The 23,158-nt window shown below is 45.8% G+C and overlaps 1 protein-coding gene across 4 annotated transcripts in view; it reads right to left on the bottom strand.

Moving 5' to 3' along the window:
* Positions 1–23,158, bottom strand: part of LOC135366838 (diuretic hormone receptor-like) — a 99,824-nt gene that overhangs the window by 64,924 nt on the left and 11,742 nt on the right. Inside the window, exon 1 of one of the 4 annotated variants that reach the window (XM_064599776.1) lies at positions 17,218–17,297. The exons of the other annotated variants lie outside the window; for them this stretch is intronic. Coding sequence (XP_064455846.1) covers positions 17,218–17,265 — 48 coding nt within the window. The 5' untranslated portion in view covers positions 17,266–17,297. Of the gene's footprint in view, positions 1–17,217; positions 17,298–23,158 lie in introns of those variants that run through there. 4 annotated transcript variants of the gene reach the window in all.

Raw genomic sequence — 23,158 nt, 5'->3', positions numbered from 1 at the left:
GATCACTGAACAAAGCGTTTGTACACAAACGGAAAGTAGCCGAAGCTCTGTGGTTGCACGTGGAGAATATGTTTGTAAGTTGATCGAGCCATCGCGGCCGAGGACGGCCGTTTCGTCGTACATGGGACTCATCAGCCCGGCGAAGGGAAGTGACACGACCTTGCATCGGCACAGACAGTGTGTGTCTCAGCGAGACATCAGTGTTCCACGGCGACAATGACACCCTACAGTCTACTGGCAGATGGGCAGAAGGAGTGTGTCCTATAGACGAAGCACGCTCAAGAAGTCGAGGCACCTGCCAGTACACTGTAGGGATTGTTCTGGTTCGCCGCGGTTCAAAGATACTACGGTAATCGGCAAGAATTCCGGTACAACGGTTCGCAAAATTCTTGAGGCGTTCTCTATATGTTTGCAATGTAACGCGTGCGTGAGTGTACTATCCCTATCTTTAACTGGAGAAGGAATTTCTTGCCTGTTAAGATTACACGTGGTATTTGCCCTCTGTTTTGGGGCTTGCTTTTCTCTTATCGCTGTACGCGTAAGCTACTGTTTTGCCATTGGTCGTGAAGTTCGATGGCTTAGTGTACTGTATGTGTTGTCTTTGTCACATGAAACTCATGATAGTTGCGAGTCTGCAGTTGTACGTGTCGGTTAAAAGCTGATTCACATTAGGCAGCGTTCACGCGAGGCAACTTTGCCCAGCAACTATGAGCAATTTTCGAGTTGCTGGCAGTCGGCCGACGCCGGCAACCTCCAGCAACTCGAGTTGTTCGTAATCGCTCCCCGACCGAAAACTTGAAAAAAAAAATAACTTGAGAAGTTGTTCCGACCAATCAACCGGCCAATGAGCGAGAGAAGCATTGCCACGTGACTCCCGATGGCGTGGTGGATTTCGTTTCTGGATTCGGGTCTGCCGGTTATGACGTGGTCGCAATAATCTAGTATAGGTCGTGGACGTGACAACCAGAACAAGTTGGTGATTTTGCCACAAGCGACCGCTAGTTACAACGACGGCTGTCGTAGGCCATCCCCGTTGCGGAAACGCTCGCTACTCCCCGTTCCCTCTTCTGCGACCTAGCGACAGCACTGACGCACAGACGCTAGAAATGGGTTTTCTACTTTCCAGCCGCTTCCTTGAGCCATGACCTTGGTTCGGTCACGTGGTTCGGTTATGAGGGCGCCCGCTCCCCATTGGGATCACTAAGAACTAACTAAGAAGCTAGGCCTGCGCGCGAGCTTTAACCACAGCGCCTCCGCAAGCGCGGATCTCTATATTTTTAACTGTCCACTGTCGTAGGATTTACGAGCACAGAGCATTTGGGGCTACACCGCTGATGTCGACCCAAAAGCCCGCGTCTTCAGCGGTAAAAAGCTCCGGAAGAGCCTTCGGAATTAATGCGCTGTCACGCGCTTAATCTTCCAAAAGTCTATTGTAAACCGGCGTACCAACATCAGAGGAGAATTATAAGCGTAATTACGCCACATTTGCATATCACAATACGCGCAGGAAAGAGAGAAAGCGACGGTTATTTAACGAAGAAGGGCTATACATCAAAGACGGTGGCTCAACGGCGACCTCTCTTTTTAATCCCGTTCTAAGAATTACGCAAATATTCGTCAGGGCTTCCGCACGGTGTTTCTTTTTCTCTCTCTCTCTCTCTCTCTCTCGAAGGATCGATGGATGCGCTTGGACGAACAAATGGACAAGTTGATCCCTGTAGAGGCTGGTAGCAGTTTACTGTTTTTTCAACGCAGTTGAGGTATTTTCCAGCCTAGCGGTCGCCAATAACCCGGGTTTTATTCACGACAATGACTTCTACCGACGTCGAAATCACGCGATACTGCGAGGTTTGTCAGTAGTATGTATCATTCAACGCTATCGTTCCGCCATTCTTCTTATTAAAGTGCACTACGGACTAAATCCCGTTTCTTCAGAATCCTACCAAAGTTGTGTTACTGAAATCTTCTTGTCTAACTTTACATTCCTGCAAAATATTTTGGCTCTACGTGACGCGAAAGCTAGCGAAAATTTTTACTTTTGAGAACTGTGACATCATGTTAGGCTCCGACGGAGCGCCCGGCTCTCATCTGGCAACGTTGTTGCCCTTCGAGTCTTCTGGGGGGCTCACTTTTTGCGCTCCGTGTGACGTATCATCCGACCGCTCCGGCCTTCGAGAAAACACAAAGGAGGGAGGAGACATCTCTCCCATTTTGCCCTATTTCAATCAGTGTCACGTGACTTCTCCTCCACGTGACCCTTCCCGGACGCCGGCGTCGTTGTTAGAAGACGAGTGCCCTCTCCAGAACATGACATCACTGCAATCTGTGGGGTTATGATTACGTCACCCGCTCCTCGCGTCATCGAAACTTGTGGAGCCTCAGTAGATCTTCAAAAATTGGCAGAAATGCACAGCGTTCGAAAACAGGATTGCAATTTCGCATATAGAATCCTTGAAGCACCTTCTTTTCACGAATCAAATAAACAAACACTGTATTCCGAGTGTGGAATGGCACTTTAAAGCTTGAATTTAGAAATCTGGGACTTTGCCAACATCTGGGATTTTAAACGGTGGATTCTTAAATGTGGGATATCGTGGCATCCCTCCGAGGGCAACAGGAACAGACACGCGATCACCGCATAACACAGTTCCACCCAGCCATCATCCCAAAAAGTAAAAAATAAATAAAAAATGCGTCCCGCTCGTTGGCGGTAGCCAAGGTCGTGCTGATGACTGGGAGGTGGTGGGTTCGAATTTTTACCACCGGTTGTGCTGTCCGAGGTTTTCCCTGAGTTTTCCCGAAGTTTTTCCAGACGAATGTCGGCACAGTTCCCCCTCAAGTCGGCCCAGGACGCATACTAACCACCCTGTCACCCACTCCTTAATTCCTGCTGTCCTCTCCTGTCCACATGCCACTCATAGCCACAGTTGCATCGCGGCGCAAATACGGAGTAAAATAAGTAAGCCCAAAAGGAAAATTCCGGTGTACCTGGTGAAAACCTCGAGCCGTGTCGCGCAATGTGGGTGGTGATGGTGAGAGGACCATCGGCACCGCCACCACCTCATTAAATGAACTTCGCCACATAACACGCAGCTAGCAAACCATCATCGCGAATGAGATCGTTCACTCTCCTGCTGAAACAGGAGGCATACGCCTCTTCGTGACACTGATGAAGAAATGCTAATTGTCACAAAAAGTCGTACGCCCGGCGCCTTCCGCAAATCAAGAGCGACAGAGGCATCACTCTGTACAATGGTCGGTCTTCAGCGTTCTATGTGGTGAAGCTAGTTATATTTTGAATATAATGGTGAAATTTGAATGGTGAAGCTGGTTATGAAGCTATCTAGTTTATATTCAGCTATGTGGTGAAGCTTTGTTTTAAAAGTGCAGGGGACTACAAGACAAGATTGGGGTTTTGTCGGGGTTTTCCAAAAACTTTCCAGACAAATGCCGGCACACTTCCCCTGAAGTCGGCCCAGGACGCATACTAAACCCCCTGTCTCCCACTCCTTCTTGCTGTCCTCTCTCCATCTGTCCACATCTGTAGGCCGCTTATAGCCACAGTTGCTTCGCGGCGCTAACATGAAATTTAAAAAAAACGAGCTGTACTCGCTGCCCAACTTACTCCTTTTGCTCATAGTGTAAGGCAGGGGTGCCAAACTCATTAGTGTCCGCGGGCCGCATTGAGCCATAGAGGAACTATACGCGGGCCGCATACCAGGGTTTTGTGGTAGCCCGTTTCTGATATAGATAACACGTACACCACATACAACTTAAAACGACATAAAACGTACACATATATTTGCGTTACTGAGCGTCGCTCAGTCTCACGGTCAGCAATCCTTTTTATTTGCTGCGTGCTCAGGAAACTTGGCACCTCTCGTTTTTAAATATTGCGTCAACATCGTGTGAAAGTAATTGCGCAATTGCAACGTTCGTTAGATGTGGGCGTAACTTTGACTTATTCAGGTTCATCACAGGAAACACCTGCGCGCAGACGTATGTTGACACAGTTGTCACGCAACGTAAAGCTACGAATTAAATGTTATTAGGCGTACGTTGAACCGGAAAATGGACGTGTTTCTGTGTGACAACATACGTCTATTTTGATACTTTTGTAACGTAAGACGTAGAATAAAACAAAGCCGCATCAATTTCAGCGAACTAGTTCTTATCAGCCAGCTGCACTGCAGGTCGGTGCAATTCGTAAGTCATCACATCAGGAACGTTGTCCGCAGTTGCTGAAAACGGCGGCGCCAAAAAGCTCCGTTTCAAGTCTCTTTTACTCGAATGATCTTTGCTCAAATTCATTGACCACAACGCCTGAGACTGAACCGGTCCGTTTCTGGTGACATTGAAGGGCACCAATATTACAAATCGGCCATGTATTAGAAATTTCGGTAGGAGTTTAACTACAATATCAATCAAGTAGAAACCAGACGCAGGGGCAGGACCAGTCATCAGCGAAGACTGTGATAGTAACGCTGAGACATACAGGAAATGTCCAACTTTCAATCTTGAATCCTATGATTAAAGGTTGATTATGAGTAAAAGTTGAGAAAGGTACTTTCGTCGTCTTCGCTGTTGCCATGTACAAACCGGCCCCGTTCGTCTCTTGATTGATTGATTTGTAAAAGTGAGTCATCGGCTGTTACAGGCCAATGGCAACAATTTTCTGTCACTAACCAACGCAAGATAAACTGCACGAGTACAGAGCCCGATCATAACGCTACGACCGATCATGAAGCTGAGACCGAACATTTTTGTATTTTTGACTCGGCAGCCACGCGGGCCGCATGCAGCCCGCGTATACCGCCACTTCGGCACCCCTGGTTTAAGGGCAAAATTACTATACCTCTCTTATTCCTTCTCTCTCTCTCTCTTTCTCTCTGGCAAAATTGTCCATTTATCCGTTATCGACATTCGGAACGCATAACGAAAACCATGTGACGATTCCAACGTATTTTCAACTATTCTAGATACATGTAACGCGAAGGCTACCATACCGCACACATTGTATAGCCATTGTATTGCACATTCCTCATAGCCTCACTGGTTCATTGTGTGTAATGTTCTTCACTGTTTCATTGTATGTACTGTTCTTCACTGTTTCATTGTATGTACTGTTCTTCGTTATCTCGTTTTATCTACCATTGTTATTCATTCTATGTTATCAACTGGTTTCTCTGTATATACCACTGTTACTCCTTGTATGTTGTTATTAACTTGTTTCACTGTGTATACCACTGTTATTCACTGCTTACTCTGTACATATCATCCGGTCAATGTAATACATTTTCTTTATATATAGCCAGGAATGAACGTGCAGCGTGCTGACAGATTTTGACTGAACATACCTTTTCGTATTTTTGTTTTCGAATCACCGAAGGCCACCGAAACTCACCGAAGACCAGGAGACGCGAGGCTTTTGAAAACCACCTCATTCGCTTTCAGTCCAATCTATAATTATACGTACTTAATATGTGCCTGCCAAATGTGGAGTTTCGGATGATCGTTAAGGGCGACCGCGCACCTGTATTTCAGTCCGACTGAAAGGGAATCCAGAGCGAAATGGTTTGAAACATCGCCGTTACCCATCGAGCGATGTCCGTGGGCCGTAGTTTTTCCGGTTTTAATTGCCGTTCAGGACGTTTCCAAAGGGACGCTCAGCCGCATTGTTCAATTCAGCAGTCGTCTTTATCCTACCTGTTTTTCACTTTCTTATTCCTTCTTGCATTTAATGTGTCTTGCACGTCCCGTCTCGTCCCTGTACGCGCACAAAACTTTTTTCTTTTTTTCATTTCTATGATAACAACGTCCTGTAATGATCGAAATAATTTCACGACGAAATAATCTGTAACGTCGCAAAAAATGAGGACAAGACTAATAATTAAACGCAGTCACCGTAAAAGATAACATGTAAGAAAGGCTCACAAGAAATGATATAAGGTGAAGGGAATCATTATTTCATTCCCCACATCGCCACCAGCAATGGGGTAGAGCATCGCCCCTGGCGATGAACGACAGAGCAGTGTCCCTCAAAGTTCCCATGCTCCTTTGCGCGGCGCGCGTGGTGCTACTCTTGTTGTGCTACTCTTGTTGAGCGCAATTCTGTGGTACACAGATACACGCCCAGAAATTGAGTTTATATCGCAAGAGCAAAAGGCAGCTGCTTGTTTACTGTCCTATATGCCCACGCTGGCCTCGAAAACCCGTTAACTCGCAGTTAACAAGACCACCTTCTTGTGGCCGACATGCACTATTTTTCTTTGGTGCCTTTACCTTCATGCTTACTTAGCAGTTGGAAAACCGGTTTGCATTATTGATCCTTGCAGCGCCCCAGAAGAAACGCAGCTAAAACTTCTTTGACACGCGGACCATTAACCTCGCTGACGCAAAGCGCTCAATACGCCTTCTTCATGAATGCCGAAGAAGCTATACGGAAACGTGAACGTGCCAACGCTCCGCATTGTGTTGGACGCGTACCCTCACGTCGACCGCCTGAAAAAAAAAAAAAAAAAAAAAAAAAAAAAAAGACCTGCTCTGAGCAAAGCCTCGGTTCCTTGCGGGCGGTAAAGCAACGTTACACCGCGCAGGAATTGCATTTGTATGCTGTGATAAGGCGCAGGCCAAGTCGATGGAACTGTCCGGCAACAATTCGCGCGCAAAAGAAGCTATTCTCTTCTGGGGTCTCCATTGTTTGGAGGCGCTCCGGTTGCATACGTAGTTCCCAGTCAGTCACATGTGGAATGAGGATGGTTGATTAATGTCGTCAAGCGAATGAGCGGGAAAAGTGTGCCGAAAGGACATTTTCGTGAGAATGTGCAGGGTAGGGCACTGGTTAATAGAGTACGTTCAGCGGGAGATTCTGTGAAAGTACGGTAGAAGATGGGGTATTGTATACAGTGCACTCGGGGTATGTGAGAATTAGCTCCGGTGAAACTTCGTAAAAGGACAGAAAGACGCCCGGATAATTGGTGAAATGTCATCATAGTCGGTGAGTGCACACGCTCTTTCACACGGGGATTTTCCCATGATCTTCATATCGGGAGGGGAGATTGGGGGATGGAGGAGGCTGTTGGTATCCCGTAGGGGACCGGTGTGCCACATGTGCTCAGCAGTTCCGTGCCGAAACAACGACTTACAACTCATTCCTACGGTCTATCGACCCATTGATGGAGTTCGTCATCAGTTGCCACCGCAGCCGTAAAGAAGAATCCCTTCTCCACCGCCTACGACTCAATGTTGCCCGTACACCCTCACTTCTCTTCAAGATGGGTCGGCTAAATTCACCAAACTGTAATGTCTGTGGAGTGGAAGCGGACATCCCACACCAACTCCTGTATTGCCAGCAGCACCTTCAACATAGGGACACCCTCCGTTGCCGTCTGCTCCAGATTGGCTGTAACGACTTTTCGTTGGCCGCTCTTCTTGGCCCCGTCTTGCACCCCAACCAGCGGGCTGTAACTGCCGCTCTCCTCGGTTTTCTCCGAGTCTCAGGACTCGTGAACTGCATGTAACGTTGTGCTAGTGTTTACTCTCTTCTTTCTTTTTGTTTCTCTTTTCTTTCTTTCTGTTTCTCTTTTCTTTCTTGTTGTTCCTCTTTTCTTTCTTTGTGTTTCTCCTTTCTTTCCTTTTGCTTCTCTTTTCTTTTCCTTTCCTTTCTTTTTGTTTCTTGTTTTCTTTCCCTTTCCTTTCTTTCTGTTTCTTGTTTTCTTTCCCTTTCCTTTCTTTCTGTTGCTTTTTGTTTTTCTTTCTTTCCTCTTTTTCGATCACCCTTTTCTCTTCCTTTTCTTTTTCGTTTGCCCCTTCCCCCTTTTTTTTTTCGGAATAGCAAGCCGGCTCTTTGCCTGGCTAACCTTTCCTTTCTTTTTTTCTTAATAAACATATCCCCCCCCCGTATACGCTGACTTTTCGAGCTTTTTTCCTTATCTTTCTTCTTTTTCTTTTTTTTCAGAGTGTAGTCTGGATGCGTCTCCATGGTCTGGGCATCGGCGTCTAAAGGTGACGAAACCCACGAAGTGGTGTACCGAAACACTAACCCACTGTTTGGCGAGTTGCTCCCTTATTTGGCCGGCCACGTGACCGCTCTCCTGATCTCCCAGTCCCATGCGCAGAGACACACTGTCGCGGCGTATAGCGTTAGGCAACATCTTCGATAAAACAGAGATTACGGGAAGGTACAAGAAGCAAAGGGGAGAGGGAGATATGGGAAGCCTGGTCGATTAATACACAGGGCAGCATATGTGTTTGAGCATGGAAAGTGTGTCGTTATCGATAGGGAAAGTATATTTCTGTGCAATAAATATACCAGAGGAGCGTACGAGAATAAGATCGTTGAAAGTGGGAAGTTTGGTGTGTGTGTGTGTGTGTGTGTGTGTGTGTGTGTGTGTGTGTGTGTGTGTGTGTGTGTGTGTGTGTGTGTTTTAATTTCGTGTTAGCGCCGCGAAGCAACTGTGGCTATGAGCGGCGTACAGATGTGGACATGTGGAGAGAGGACAGCAGGAAGGAGTGGTGGACAGGGGAGTTCGTACGCGTCCTGGGACGACTTCAGGGGGAACTGTGCCGACATTCGTCCGGAAAGTCTTCGGAAGACCCAGGGGAAATCTCAGAGAGCACAGCCGCTGGTATAGGATTCGAACCCACTACCTCCCAATCATTCAGCGCGACTTCGGGTACCACCAACGAGCATGACGGCTTAACCCGCTCGGTCATGCCGCTGGTGTGTGTTTATTTACACGTTGTGTTTGTCTAGTGCATTTTTGCGCTTTTCATCATCACTGACTATGACTAGGCTTCCGACTTTTCGGATTTATCCGATAAACTCCGATAAGCTCCCTCCAATGTGTTTTGCTTTCTTTTTTTTTTGCAAAAAATCGAATTTATCCTATAAACTCCGATTTTTCCAACGCCCACGTGGCGCCCTTACGGTTTTTTCCCGTTTCCTTCTTCCTTTGTCCCCCTTCGCTACAAACTATATACTTTGCATAAACTCCGATCATCCGGCATCGGAGTTTATCGGATAGATCCAAAAAGGTCGGAAACCTAACTGTGACCAACAAACCCAAAGAGGTGTCTTATTAAACCAATTTACTTTAAGACCCCATTTCGCCATGTGAATGATGATCGTTCTCTATCGCGCTGCTACCACTGGCATGGCCGAGCTGCTTAAAGCGTCCCGCTCGTTGGTGGTAAGCCAAAGTCGTGCTGGGCCAAGCCAAGCCAAGCCAAGCCATGGGCCAAGCCAAGACTGGGCGGTGGCAGGTTCGAACCCTACCGGCTGCGCTGTCTGAGGTTTTCCCTTGGTTTTCCGAAGACTTTCCAGACAAATGTCGGCACAGTTGCCCCTGAAGTCGGTCCAGGACGCATACTAACCTCGTGTTTCTCACTCCTTCTAGCTGTCCTGTCCACATCTGTACGCGGCTCATAGCCACAGTTGCTTCGTGGCGCTAACAATGAATAAAAAAAAAACTATCGCGCTGCTGAACTCGTTGAAGCTTATTTCTCAGCGAGGAAGATGCAAGAAATCCAGAGTGAAGTACGCACGCAGCTGTATCCGGTACGTCCAGTACAAGCTAAAGCCCCTCTATAGTACAAGCTACAAAGAAGCGCTTCGCGACTTGCGATTTTAACGGGAACACCAGAGCACACAGTAGCGCGGCGAGTACAAAAAGAGTAGCGAACGGATAACAGAAACCAGAGACGTGCGATAGGTCCCATCCAAGGGGCTTCTTGCCTTCACGCTTCGAAGAGAAAGGCGTCCTTCCTTGGAAACAGATTCTAAAAGAGAGCGACAGCCTATTGATGACGCGGAAAACAGGGAAGATAACGTATGTAGGCTCAAAAACAGCAAGCACTAGGGAAGCCCCTGAAGCGCAAGAGAATCTCGGTCGGGCATTGGGATGCACGCAGATAGAAGCAAAATATACTGGATTAGATTCCTCTTCCATTCAAAGAAATGTCATCAGGTGACGGGGGTTCTAAGGGAAGCGCCGAGAGTGAATGTAATGTCCAATGTAATGGGCAACGAATAAGCTACTCGAGGACGTTCGTGGGCTTCGGTCAACGGACAAGGAAGGTCTTGATCGTATAAGGTCGTGTGACGCCGGTGTGACAGATACGACGATCTTCAATCGAACGCTGTCAGTTGGACGTCGACTTTGTTAGGTGTTTTGGGGGCTAGGCGCTAGGGGATTTGGTGTTTTGGTGTTTTGGTGCTTTATGGCACAAGAGCGACTAAGGCCAAATAGTGCCAAGACACATAGGCGCTAGGGGATGTTAAAAGTGAAAATCTCGAAATAATGAAAGGTGCCGTTACTCTGACACTAATATAGAAGGAACGGGACTCATAGGTTGCTTCATTTGTGATTTATGAGAGAAAGAAACCCCAATTTGCGCTTTCCCACTCGCTGTTTCAAAAGGCGCGACAACGCGGAAACGCCTCCGATTGGTCTCCTCAAACGATCCCCCCGCGATGATTGGACGAATCGTTCGAGTAGACCAATGACAGCCCTCTCCGCATTGTTATACTCCTTGAAAAAATTGAGAGGGAAAGCGCAAATCGCGGTTTCTTTCGTTGATATATCACGAATGACGCATGACAGCAGGTGTTGTGGAGAGAGTGCGCGTGGGGAGAAGAAAGCGTAGAAAGGGCAGGAAGGGAAAGCAGAAGGGCAGGCGCGCTACAGCTGCGCCACCAGATGCGCCGGCAGCAGGCCTTTGCGCAGCGCCGTCGGTGTGAGGGGTGTGACATCAGATGTTTACATGGAAAAGCACAAAAACGGATTAGCCTCTCCTCGAGCGTCAGTTGATGAGCTCCTACGTCATTGAATACGTAACGCCACCGCGCAAACCATGCTGGTAGGCACCATCAGCTGTATCAGCCTATCAGCCGACGCGCTTTTCCCGCTCCTTGCCCACCCCAGCAAAATATAGCCTCAAACCGGTCTTCTCGTGACGTGACATGTTTTCCTGAGGTGGGCAAAAACAACGTCACCTGGACACAGAAGGTCTGTCCATTGCCACCTCTCCCTCCTTCCATTAAGAGTCAGAATTCGTCTGCTACTGCGATTCACCGTTCTGCGAATTCAAGAACCCGCAAATTGTGGCAGTTCACCTGGAACCTGCAGACCTAAATATTTAGACAAAAAGTGCAAGACGCTTTCCAGAAAATCAGTTTTGAGAAAGATTGAGACCTTTTTGCGCTTTATTCCCAAGTTTTCCCTATTTAGTACGCGGGGACGTTCAATCACAACTCGCAGACGACGGTGGTCCGTCTTCATGGCTACGACCGCTGAAAGCACGTTCATGATTGGCTACGGCCGTTGAAAACACGATCCTCATTGGCTGACTCTTTGGCGACTAGTAAGCAGGCTTTATCTATCTAGGTGGTGTTGGCAAGAAGCGGGAGAAACGCGTCGGCTGATAAAGCTGATAGGATGCTCACCAGCATGCCTTGCGCGGCGGCGTTACGTAATCGATGACGTAAGGGCGCAGATTGTCTATAGTGCTCAGCGTGTAAAACTCGTTTCAATAACAATTTAAGGGCATCTCAAAAGGAGTTCCGGGGAAAATTTACAACCAATGTTGGCCCTGTCGTCAGGCACAATCCCTAAAGGTGTATCAATTTTTTTTCTGCATTTATATCGGATGTACATGAATGAAGTCTTAAGACAACTTTACGGCGATATATCGCAGAGGACGCATACAGCTTCGAGGTCGCGGGTCAAGTTAGCGCAGGTAAGGCTGCAGCGGCAAACACCGTATTCATGTTCTCATGTACGGCTTCTGTCTTATCTTATATATCTAATCATGTGTAAATCTTCTGATGCTCATCATACACCCCCTTTTAGCTGCTGACAGTTATATATATATATATCCTTCTTCCCTGGAGTTGCACGAGGTAAATTCGTTTACGCAATCTGTACTTTTCACAGAGATACAAACTTTGTATCTGCAATTATTATGCCAGCCGCACCTGTGGCAGTCAGTAATTTTGCACCTTACGCGTGTAAAAAGGATGTTTTGTAAACAAACACGTTTTTTTTATTCCGCAGGATCAACTGGAAGGCGTAATAACAGTTTTGAAAAAGGTGTTTACAAAACAGCCACACGTCCTTTCAAATGGTGTATTTTGTAGATTATTTCCTTTGAGATGGAACACATCATTTAGGACAGTTTTACAAAGCACAATTCGGTGCAGGGTGACACCGTACACTTACACCGCACCAGGCGTGTGCCATACTGCAAGACATTTACACCCGAGCGGTGTAAAAAAGAAGTGGCATATACAGGACGTTTCACCTCATGTGATAAAAAATTATAACTGGCAACGTACTTGCCGGAGGATTGGGGCACTTTCGGCAATTACCTTCTGGAAGCTTTCGCCGCCATTTAGGAAGTAGTTGGACAATTTGTAATTGAGGAAAATTTATTTTTTAATCGAGCTTTCAAAGATGCCAAGCAAACTTCACCTTTTTTTTTTTTTACATAATTATGAAGTCCTCCACGGATAACCGCAGACCCTACAAAAACTATGCACAACATAGCAACAAAAATAATCGAAAAAATTTGTAAAAGTGCTGCTTTAGCCCCGCCTGCTTGATTGTCGCAAAAAAGCGCGCGAAGAAGGTGCGACGAGAGGGGAAGTGGTCCCACCTCCAGTTTTACCTTTCTTTCCCTCGGTTTGACCTTGATGCTGGTGACGACCAGCATCAGGGCCAACCAGCCGACCACGCCACCAAGGCTGACCAGCATACCACAAAGATAGCAAAACAAATCAAGGCGGGGACACTTCCTGCTCTTGCCGCACATTTCGCGCGCGCTTTTTTGCGACAATAAAGCAGGCGGGGCTATAGCAACACTTGCACTTCTCCGTATTATTTTTAGTCCGCCGAACTCTAACACTTTTTTTAACTATTTATTCCAGCGAAGCCGTGGCCACCTGGCGGCGATTTCGAAAAGCTGCGAGTGGAAGTCCCTGAGCGTGTCCGGACAGGGAAGCAGTAAGGCGGTACACGTTTCTCTTGCTTATGGACAATTTACATCACAACTGTTTTATAATTGCCATAATAATTATTAAATTTATATAACTATAAGACTACTATTATCTATTATAACTACATTTTTTATGATTACTTGTGTGTCAAAGGTCCGACAAAAAGTGCCTAATTCCTAGAGGCATACACTTCCAATAGAGCTGTTGAAAAGCAGTTGGAAAACCACGGTTTTCTGGGACAAGGCTGGCGTTGTTCATGTTGATTTTCTGCCCAGTGGTACCACCGTCAATAGTGCATATTACTGCCAGGTTCTCAGGGATGTGCATAAGGCGCTGAAGCAAAAGCGGCCGGGCCTCATCACCAAATGAGGCCTCCTCCTACAGGACAATGCACGCCCGCATACAGCGCATCTCACGACACGCACCTTACAGGAACTTGGCTGGGAGTTGCTGCCACATCCCCCTTACGGTCCAACCCCCCCCCCCCCCTGCGATTTCCATCTCTTCGGGCCACTGAAGGCATTCCTTGGGGGCCGCCACTTCAGCTGCGACGACGAGGTCAAGAATGCGGTCCGATCATGGCTGCTACGCGTCGGTAAGGATTTCTACGCTGCTGGCATCCAAGCCCTCGTGAAAAGCTGGGACAAGTGCATTAGTGCAGCTGGAGATTACGTTGAAAAATAAAACTAATTTCGCGCCTGTAAGTTCATTTTACTTTTGCGAAAAATGAAAAGACCCGGTTTGACTTGAACACCCCTCGTATACGGCTCTGATTTGATCCCAATGTTAATAAAAAAATATTTCCTTTAGAGCGACATATGATGCGCGTGCTTTATTGCGAAGTATTCACGCGTATAAGCCACAAGCTCTTGAACAAGACCAAACATGTCAGCTGCTCGCTTTTTCCCCTTTACCGTATACTACCTTTAATACCACGAAGTGTCGTGAGTATCGTAACGTTTCTTGATTTCTCCCCCAGAGCTGAGCGGCACACCAACTGACGAGGAATAATTACCCTGGTTTCCCGAGAAACACGAACACTATACGAGAATGGACGCAAGAAGGATATATAAAAAAAAAGAGTCACAACGCGTCGGAATATGGACATACATACACACATGAGCCAGAAGGCAGCGACTCCTCCGAGACAGCAAGGCTGTCATGGAAACCTCATCTTCTCATATTAAGGTCGCACAGTCGTTAAGGGACCCAATCTCAACCCTTGGGCGTCCCCTTGGCTACATCCGCCCTAATATAGTGAAGTATCTCGGTCGTTGCGAAGATTGACTGTATGAGGGCCAAGCGCCGGGCATTCTTGGTGATTCGCCACGCACTAAGCGCGCTCTCACGCCGAAACAAGAAGCAAAAGTAAGTGGATATGGCCAATTGCACAATGGGATGTGTATTGTGCTGCAGAACTACTACATTATCTCCGGCGAAAGTGAGAAGGTTGTCCGTGTTCCCGCCGCACCCTTGCGTTTTAGGTCTTTCTAATCTCGTGACAAAAAGTCATGGCATTTTTTAAGAAATCCTGGATCCGCCAAGTCATATAGGCCAACTCATAGTGTTTTCATATAAATTTTGTAAAATATAAAATCAACGCCCTGTATTTTATAAAGGCCTTGCTGTCGAGGCTGTTCAGGGCAGGGATGGGCAGTATTTAAGTACATTGTAGGTTAAAATACAGGCTAGAAAAATGTACTAATGATTATATTTAAAAACCAATTTTCGGGTATCTATTCTTGTCAATACTTTATAAATACTCCTAAATGCAGAATATACTGACTCATACCCTAACATTGCCCTGCATTTGACCTTTTGGGAAGATGGGCGAGTTTAGATTGGTTTGAGGCGCACTGATACAGTGTTTGTGCCAGCATGCGCATGCGACAACCATTTTAAATGGCGAGTTTTTCACTGTTGTTGCGGGCAACGGTCGCGACCACCCGATTACCTTGTTGTACGACGCATATTAGTCAAATTTATTACAAGCCTTTGTTCATGCTGCTCTCTTTTACGAATCTGATTGTAGAGAAGATAGAGCTGAAGAGAAGATGCCTAAAAGATGCAGTCTTCGAGAAACGCTTCTAATATTAAAATCGCCACGATAATCTAACAAATAGATGTTATTGTGGCTTGCTGATATAATCATCATTATGTCTGTAATTCCAGATCCCACCTTCCTTACAGTATTTATAGTAGTAGTTACGGTATTTAAATACTGTGCTTATATTTTGTATCTAAATTCTCATATTGAAAAGTATTTATGAAGTTTATTTAAGTACCCTTTCAACAAAGTATTTTGTATTTATATTTAAATACTCAAAAAATGGATTTATGCCTATCGCTGGTGCGGGCACCGCCAAAGAACTGTTCCACGAGCTCGCAGAAACAGACACCCGAATGGGCATCCCATAATTCAGACGCAGGATTGTGCCGAAGCCTTTTACCTTTCAGGGCAACGGAATAGCTCGATGCCGGGTCATGCACTCGTTCGATTCGTTTCCTGCGTCTCTTTTAGATGTAAACGACCTCGTCGACATGCCGAAGATATCACATGGAAATAGAACCAATGTCGGTTGCCATGGCGACGAGCTAAGTTCTCATTTCGTTCAGTATAGGGGAAAGAAACGGGACAGCGTATATTGGGATGCACTAGTGACTCTAGGATGCGCAACAGTGCAACTCCACGAGCGTTGCCCCGATGAATACTGTACTTTCCCACAGCATGGTAATTTGTCGTTTCTAGCAGCCTAATAATCCACCCGCCGCAGTATATCCAAGCAGAACGAATCATGCTGAACGGAAAGTAACGGGATGTCCTGAATAAATGTACTTTCGAAAGCAGCGAAACATATTCTTTATATATGCACTGTTTTACGCAATTCAAGGTCACCTTTTCCCGATGCAGTGTAAAACTCGGGAGCACAGAAATGTTCTATACGAAAATGTATGTACGTCGGTCCATGTCTATTTTTAAAGAATTCAGTCACCTAAACAGTGCACATCACTTGGGAAATCATTCTAAATTTTACAAAGCCCAGCTAGTGCTTCGGAGAATTCGGACAAGCTTAAAAGTGACTTTTATTCATGTACATTAACCACACATGGCCTATAGGCTATAATCTGCGTGCGCCACGGCTTTTCGTACTAATAAACTATGAAGCTTGTTATGTTTGAACACACAAATGGCAGTCGTTTGTGCCTCATGAAAAAGCAAAAGCGAACTGCATAGAAAAAATATTAAATTGGAATTTTTTTTCTTCATCAGAGCCCATTTGCATAAAAGCTGAGTACAAGTCTCAGACTCAATCTCAATCTCCATTTTTTCTTTTACAAATCAATCAATCAGTCTCAATAGCTTTGGCTAGAGTCACTAAATAAGCTTATTTAGTGACTCTAGCTTTGGCAGAGCATTGAGCACGCGCTCGCTGCTCGTGCGACAAGCGCTGCCGAAGCTGTTGAGATTGAGTCTGAGACTCGAACTCAACTTTTATGCAAACATTGAATGAGCTCATTATGAATGTATATCTCCTGTGTGACGCTAGTACAAAAATTGCCACACAATATTGTAGTTTACATTTGCGTCACGAATTAACTAAGCTAATTTTGTTAATTGAACTCTAACATTTGCCAAGCAGAGGTAGCATTTGTCCTCATAAACTCGGAAGCGTATGGCTATGACATACTATTCCAATCAAAGTCGCATTGTTGTTTCATTAGATTTCTAGAAAAATATTTGATAAGCGAAGATCCGGCGCTCGCAGAAACGCACTTACCGAAATTTGCGTTCCTCTTACGTTATGAGTGTCACCCAAGAGGCCGCGAATGTGACGCTACCTATTTTTAAGAATTCAATAACATATTACGAAAACGGCGCACGTCATCTTGGGGACAAACATTTAGGCGCGCAAAATGAAACGCAACTGATTTCTAACTGCGAAGTAAATTCTAGATTCGAACTTGATCCATAGACGTTAAAAATTTCGTTACATTGTGGTTACTTTGTTTCATTACATCGTTATATCCGATCACAGTTGTACGCTGTTAGCGTCTACTCTTCTGTATTTCGGCATACGGCGTAGAACAGTAACTCACTTCAAGAGAAGTACACCTGGAAGTACTTTTGGAGAGATAACATTATAGTGCCCGCCAACGTCGGCAGCCGTGTAGGTCCAACCCCAACATGTGTGGCGAGAGAAGAAGGAAGAACTACTTACAATGGTACGTAGACGAACGCGGGCGCCCGAAGATCGGGATTGGAACATGGCCCTATCCGTGCGTTCACAAGAGCGCGACATTCCAGTGGAAGACGCGCAAAACGTTATATCCTTCTACTGCCACGTAAGCGTAAGGCCTGAACGTCACGTCCTTTTGCACTCTTTTAACCATGAAGAACATCCTGCGGCTCAGCCACCCACAAGGTATTTCGTAGCAGACGACAGGTCTGTTTTTGTCGTCTGCTTCCGATATTCCTGCGCCTGGCGAAACTTCCACCCGAGTAAGCAATTTCTTGCTATGTCTTCCACTAGAATATTCCGTGCAGATGTCGCTCGTGTTAATACACGGTATATAAAGCTACAGCGTTCAATCGCGTTTGGCAGAATGAAAAAGGATGCAGGGAATTTTTTTTTTCTGTGTGTGTGTGTGTGTGTGTGTGTGTGCGAATTCTTCCTGCACAAAATTGATCGCTGCTCTTCCGATGGCCGAAGATGACCACCCAGGCACGACAGCCTGGCGTTATTCGGGGCCCTTCATGCCGCTTTTATTCTTCAGGTATAGCCTATTTCATCACGCGTGCTCGTCATCATCCTTCAAAGTTGATCTCAATATTGGCCTTTTCACTTTGGGAGCCAGGGCACGACGCGAAAATAAATAAAATACCTCTCTACACCACGAGAGGTCTCTTTTGTTGGCTTTCCTTTCATTACTGTCCCGTACACTTCAACGCTGAAAGTATTTTACTAACGAAAAAGTCATGCGAGTATTATATTATGAGGCCGCACTGCCTCTCTGGAGGTGTCAATTAATTATTCCCCTCTGACGTTGGCAAAGCGTGACAACACTTGTTTCTGCAACGCACAGCTGCTTCCAAATGGCCAACAGCAATTCTCGCCTTCTGTTTCGTAATACTTTCATAGAATCCTGGTTCATTTGCATTGAATAAAATGAGAGAACAGCACACGATGAAAAATATTTCCGAAATAGAAATACATGAAATGTCAGTAGATTGTGGATATGATGCCAATAGATACAAGTACCAGGTACAGTAGATACCATTACAGTAGGCCCCAAGTAAAATATACTGCAGTATCTAATTATGATTCCAGTAACAGCTTGCTGACCGCATTACATTTACGTCTGTGTCACGAATCACATATTTTTTTATCGTGCACCGTTATTTTATTTTTACTCTGCTTTCAGAACAGCGCATCATAAGGATATATTATTTGGGAAATACAAGCAAAGGTAACGCAGTGCAACTGAACGTAAGGTTCCACTGGTATCATAATTAGACACCAATACATTCAACTTGTATTGTGACACCAGTAGCACCTTTCTGACCGCATTAGATTTGCTTCAGCTTCACAAACGAAAACATCATCTAATTACGCTATTATTTACGGTATCTATAATTATGATAACATGAAGCAGGGTGCATTTATTTCAACAATCACATATTTTTGTCGCGTATCGTTCGTTCTTTCGTTCTTTCTTTGTGTTTTTTCACTGCAAATGCATCGGTAGCAATAAACGTGTCGCAGGAGTCAAAACGAAACATTTCACACAAAACTAGCTTTCCGCACAAGATGCGTCCGTGTGTAACAACCTCGGCCTTAATCCGGGGCTTTCCACGCAACACTATACAAGTATAATGTAGTGGCGGCCCTTGCATAGTTTATTTACGCAAGAATTATGGAGTTTTAGTGGACAGGACAGTATTATAGACTCTGCGACGTACAGGGCACCGGTGCAGGAATCCTCCCCTAAATAGAAAGATATAGCCGACGTGAAAAGGCATTGAAGAGCGGATAATGGGGAACGGGAAGATAAATTTCCTGGGAAAGCTCAGCCAATTAGGCCAACTAGGCCACTCACGATCCTTCCTGTGGTTAATCGCGTCTACCCTGGAAGTAGGGCATTCCAGCACGCGCCACGAGCTCTGCTGGCCATCTCCTTTCTGGAGGGGGCTAAAGATTGCAACAGCTTCGGCGCAAAGCCGTCGTTTCGCAACAGCTTGCAAATACGTTCCCACTCCGCCGGGGATTACTTTTTTCATTAATTCCGTGTCAGCGCCGCGAAGCAACTGTGGCTACGAGCGGGATACAGACGTAGATAGATGGAGACAGGACAGCGGGAAGGAGGGGGAGGGAGTTAGTATGCGTCCTGGGCCGACTTCAAGGGGAACTGTGCCGACAGCAGGGGATACACTCTGATAAACTTCGTGCGCCTAGTTTTCTGTGAAAAGATCGGGCACGCTACCTTAAAAAATGATCAGCGAATTAGAACTCACATATATTTTTGTATTTGTGTAAAGCTGAATTTCGTGACACGCGTCGGTGGTAGATGTTAAATAAATGCTACGGACACAATATCACGACACCGCACATGCGCAGTGTGATTGGGGCTCGCCTCTCCAGGCTACGATTTCGATTATTGCGTACGACACGTCGATTTATGTAACATCTATGTTGTCTTTTGCGGCAACAGCCTTTGGAGATTTTAAGGCGCAATTCAAGTAAATAAATTTATTTCAATTAAACTTTGATAAAATTACTTGCAGTAAGTGGCAACAGTTACAAATAAATGTTCTTGATTCCAGATTTTTCACCATTGTGCTTCTTCCATTAATTTTTCTTTAACATGGTTACTGAAGCACTCTGCATAGAAAAGGGAAACGACTAAATGACGTAATTCAAAGGGTGCCGATGCCTTCCAATAGAGCGAGTAGACGCATGTCACAAGGCATAATTGGCTCTCTGAAGGATATACTTTATTTACGATTCTAACAACTCGGCTGTAACGAAAGGCAGTCAATAAACGCGTCACGTGGATTACACTTTATTCCTGAAAGCTGTGCGCAGCATTTCCACAGCACAACAGCGACCCTATTCAACACTCCATGCAATCTCCCAGAGTTACCAGTAATTCAGGAACGGAATAAATCGTTATTCGTATACAAATGTATCAGTATGCACCCAACAAGAACGGACGGCTTAGAAATTCCTCACGAACAAAATCCGCAGAGACATCATACCCATAGAAATGCCCGCGAGCCGTTCGGATATGTTCATCGGCCAACTTTCTGCATGTTTGTCCTGACCCAGAGCTTTATTATTCGATTGTCGGTAAGCGCATTACCATCTGCAATGGAATTAAACAGAAAGTGCACACGGAACTGTGTTTGCCTTTCATGCGAGCCGGAAGAAAAAAAAAAGAAAAAAGAAAAAAAAACGAGCAAAGAATGCAGATAGGGTTATAATGCTCTTAGAAGTTAAACGACAGCTCTCGCCGCTATATGCTTGCTTCGTTGGTGGCTTCATTGTGGGTCGATTATGCAAACAGGCCATATAAGCTGCGCCAATCCCTTATACACAGTGAGCGTTGCAGGGAAGTGCGGAGAAGTAATCGCAGGTGGCGAGGAAGAGAGGAGAGGAGGACCACTTCGCTGATGAAAGTGATGCTCTCGAGGAAAAAAAAGAACAAAAAGAGAAGAGCACTCGCGTATGTAACACTATCAAATATGTCTTTTTGCATATATGTATAATACGCAAATTTATGCAAATATTGCTAAAATTTCGTTTCTTTTTTGTGAACAGAGCGATTTACAACAACAGCGGGGGGGAGGATATATTTATCAGAATAAAGGAAAAAAGGGGGAGGAAAGGTCGGTCAAACGGCGTGTCGGCTTGCTAGTCCACAAAAAAGAAAGAAAGAAAGAAAAAAAGGACAAAAGAAAAATAGGTAAAAGTAAAAGAAAAGAATAAGGCGATAAGGGATAAACTAACAAAAGGTGAAAGCAAGATGAGATAGATTAAGACAAAGATGACCTTTAAAAAAAGAGAGAGAGAGAGGTGGTAATTCGTATGAGGGTGAGACTGAGAAGTGAGGGTGGAGCACTGAAGAATGAGATGGCACGACTTGAGTTCACAGGACTTTTTTTTTTAAGTTCGGTGTTAGTGCCGCGAAGCAACTGCAGCTATGAGCGGCATACAGAAGCGGACGGATGAAGAGAGGATAGAAGGAAGGAGTAAGGGTGACAGGGGGGTTAGTATGCGTCCTGGTCCAGCTTCAAGGGGAACCGCGCGTGCCGACATTCTTCTTAAAAGCACACTTTGTTTACTTATAGGTGGCGCTGGTTGTATCCCAAATACACATACTCCACTTAGCGCCTATAGAACATGGGGTTCCATCATGGGGATTCCTTACTGCAGACAAGGAGTATCGACCAGCATCAATCGAATGCACACTGTCCATACGTGATTGCCAGACAGACACCACTCTGAAACGCTTCCTGTAATGGTGGCCATTACGAAAAAGAGAACGAAAAAGAGAACGCTTTTAACGCTTGCGTGGACGGTGGAAGTTTATATACCGGAGGACTTGGACCGTGCGTTCCCTAATCTATGTCCATTACGGCCACAGGAAAGCGAAACTTAGCTGATGCAGTGCCATTAACGCGCTTCGTGTTAGGAAATACTTTTCGAAGAAACGAAAAAGATATAAAGGGAACGTCCTTATGCTCTCGTTTCCCAATTACCGTGCATAAAAGTCTATTTTTGGTGCGTGTACGTTCTGTTAATTCACCAGCAATGGGGTAGAGTATCGCCCCTGGCGATGAAACTGCTCATTCATCGTCTCACATGTTGTTTTGTTCTGTTAATTCGATAGCGTCTGTTAAAGGGACGGTCGCATATCTGTTCCAGTCGATTTCGTAACTACAGTGTCTTTCCGTTTACAAACAAAAGACGCCATTGTTGTGTGGGCAACAACACGAACGCGACTCCCGATTGCCGTATGTAATTGCAGATTGATTCAGGTGTTGTCGAATCGTAATTTCTGGCAAACTGTGTCAAATTATTCTCGTTGTCCCGGACTCTCTGTTAATTTGTTTTGCCCACACCAGCCATGTGACGTCACCCGCGGAAACTGGTCTATATAGCTCCTGGGCCACTGACCCTCACCCATCGGACCCGAAACCCATCGACCCATCGAAAACCCCACGCGGAATACAATGTCGTACTTTGACTGCTGCCGTGTATTTGGACTGGCGACATCTTCACCGGAAGATTCTAGATTCTAAGATCTAAGATTCTAGTAGAAGAAAAAGCAAAAACTGCTCACGGAGCCGAAGTTTTGTCCCGTGTTATGGTGAGCATTCACACGATGCCGGAATATAGGGAGTGACGTAGTACGCACTTAGCAGACGACACAGTCAGCGTCCTGTTTTCAGTCTGCTACGGAATATCTTGTGGCTGTGTCGCAGAATGCTCCGCACGGTTAGCAGTGAACGTGAAGTCACGGGGCTCGACCTTGAGAAAAGGAATACCGCCATGCCGCGGCCCGCGGGAGTCGCTACGGGGCGACTGGACGGTGCCTTTCCTCCTCTCAGCGCCGCTCTCTCTCTCCTCCGCTTAGGGAGTGACGTCACGCCGTCTGAGCTCCTGTGGCCGCTGGAGCAGCGCTGATCTTTAAGATTCGTTTATATCATATCTAAGCCCTTTTCGGATAAAAAAACAAGACGGGTAGATCATCGGCCCACGCCGAACGTAGTGGTATAGGTTTCATAGATGGGTTTCCAGATACGACCGTCTCTCTAACATTGACTTCATAGTCGGACGTGATAACGAGATTATGCACAAGGCATCGAGACACTTCTACAGTGCACTCTGAGGGGGGGGGAAAAGGAGCTAATTGGGAGTAGTTTCAGCTTCTAGTCCTCTCGATAGCAATGAATCCCCATTTTAGACCTCCGACCCTGTAATTTACTCCTGAGCTCTGCAAATCGCCCCCCCCCCCTAAACTTCGCTAAAATTCCGCGCGTCTAGTCCATAATGGTCACGGCAATGCTTCTGGTTCACAGAAAGGGCTTTCTTTTCTTTTTCTCTTTCTTTCCTTTTTTTTTTTTTTTTTAGCATATGCAGAGCTCCCCTCAATGGC

The sequence above is a fragment of the Ornithodoros turicata genome, chromosome 8, assembly GCF_037126465.1.
Source record: "Ornithodoros turicata isolate Travis chromosome 8, ASM3712646v1, whole genome shotgun sequence".
Lineage (NCBI taxonomy): Eukaryota > Metazoa > Arthropoda > Arachnida > Ixodida > Argasidae > Ornithodoros > Ornithodoros turicata.
Note: the sequence above shows the minus strand (reverse complement) of the source record. Positions and strands in the feature narration are given on the sequence as shown.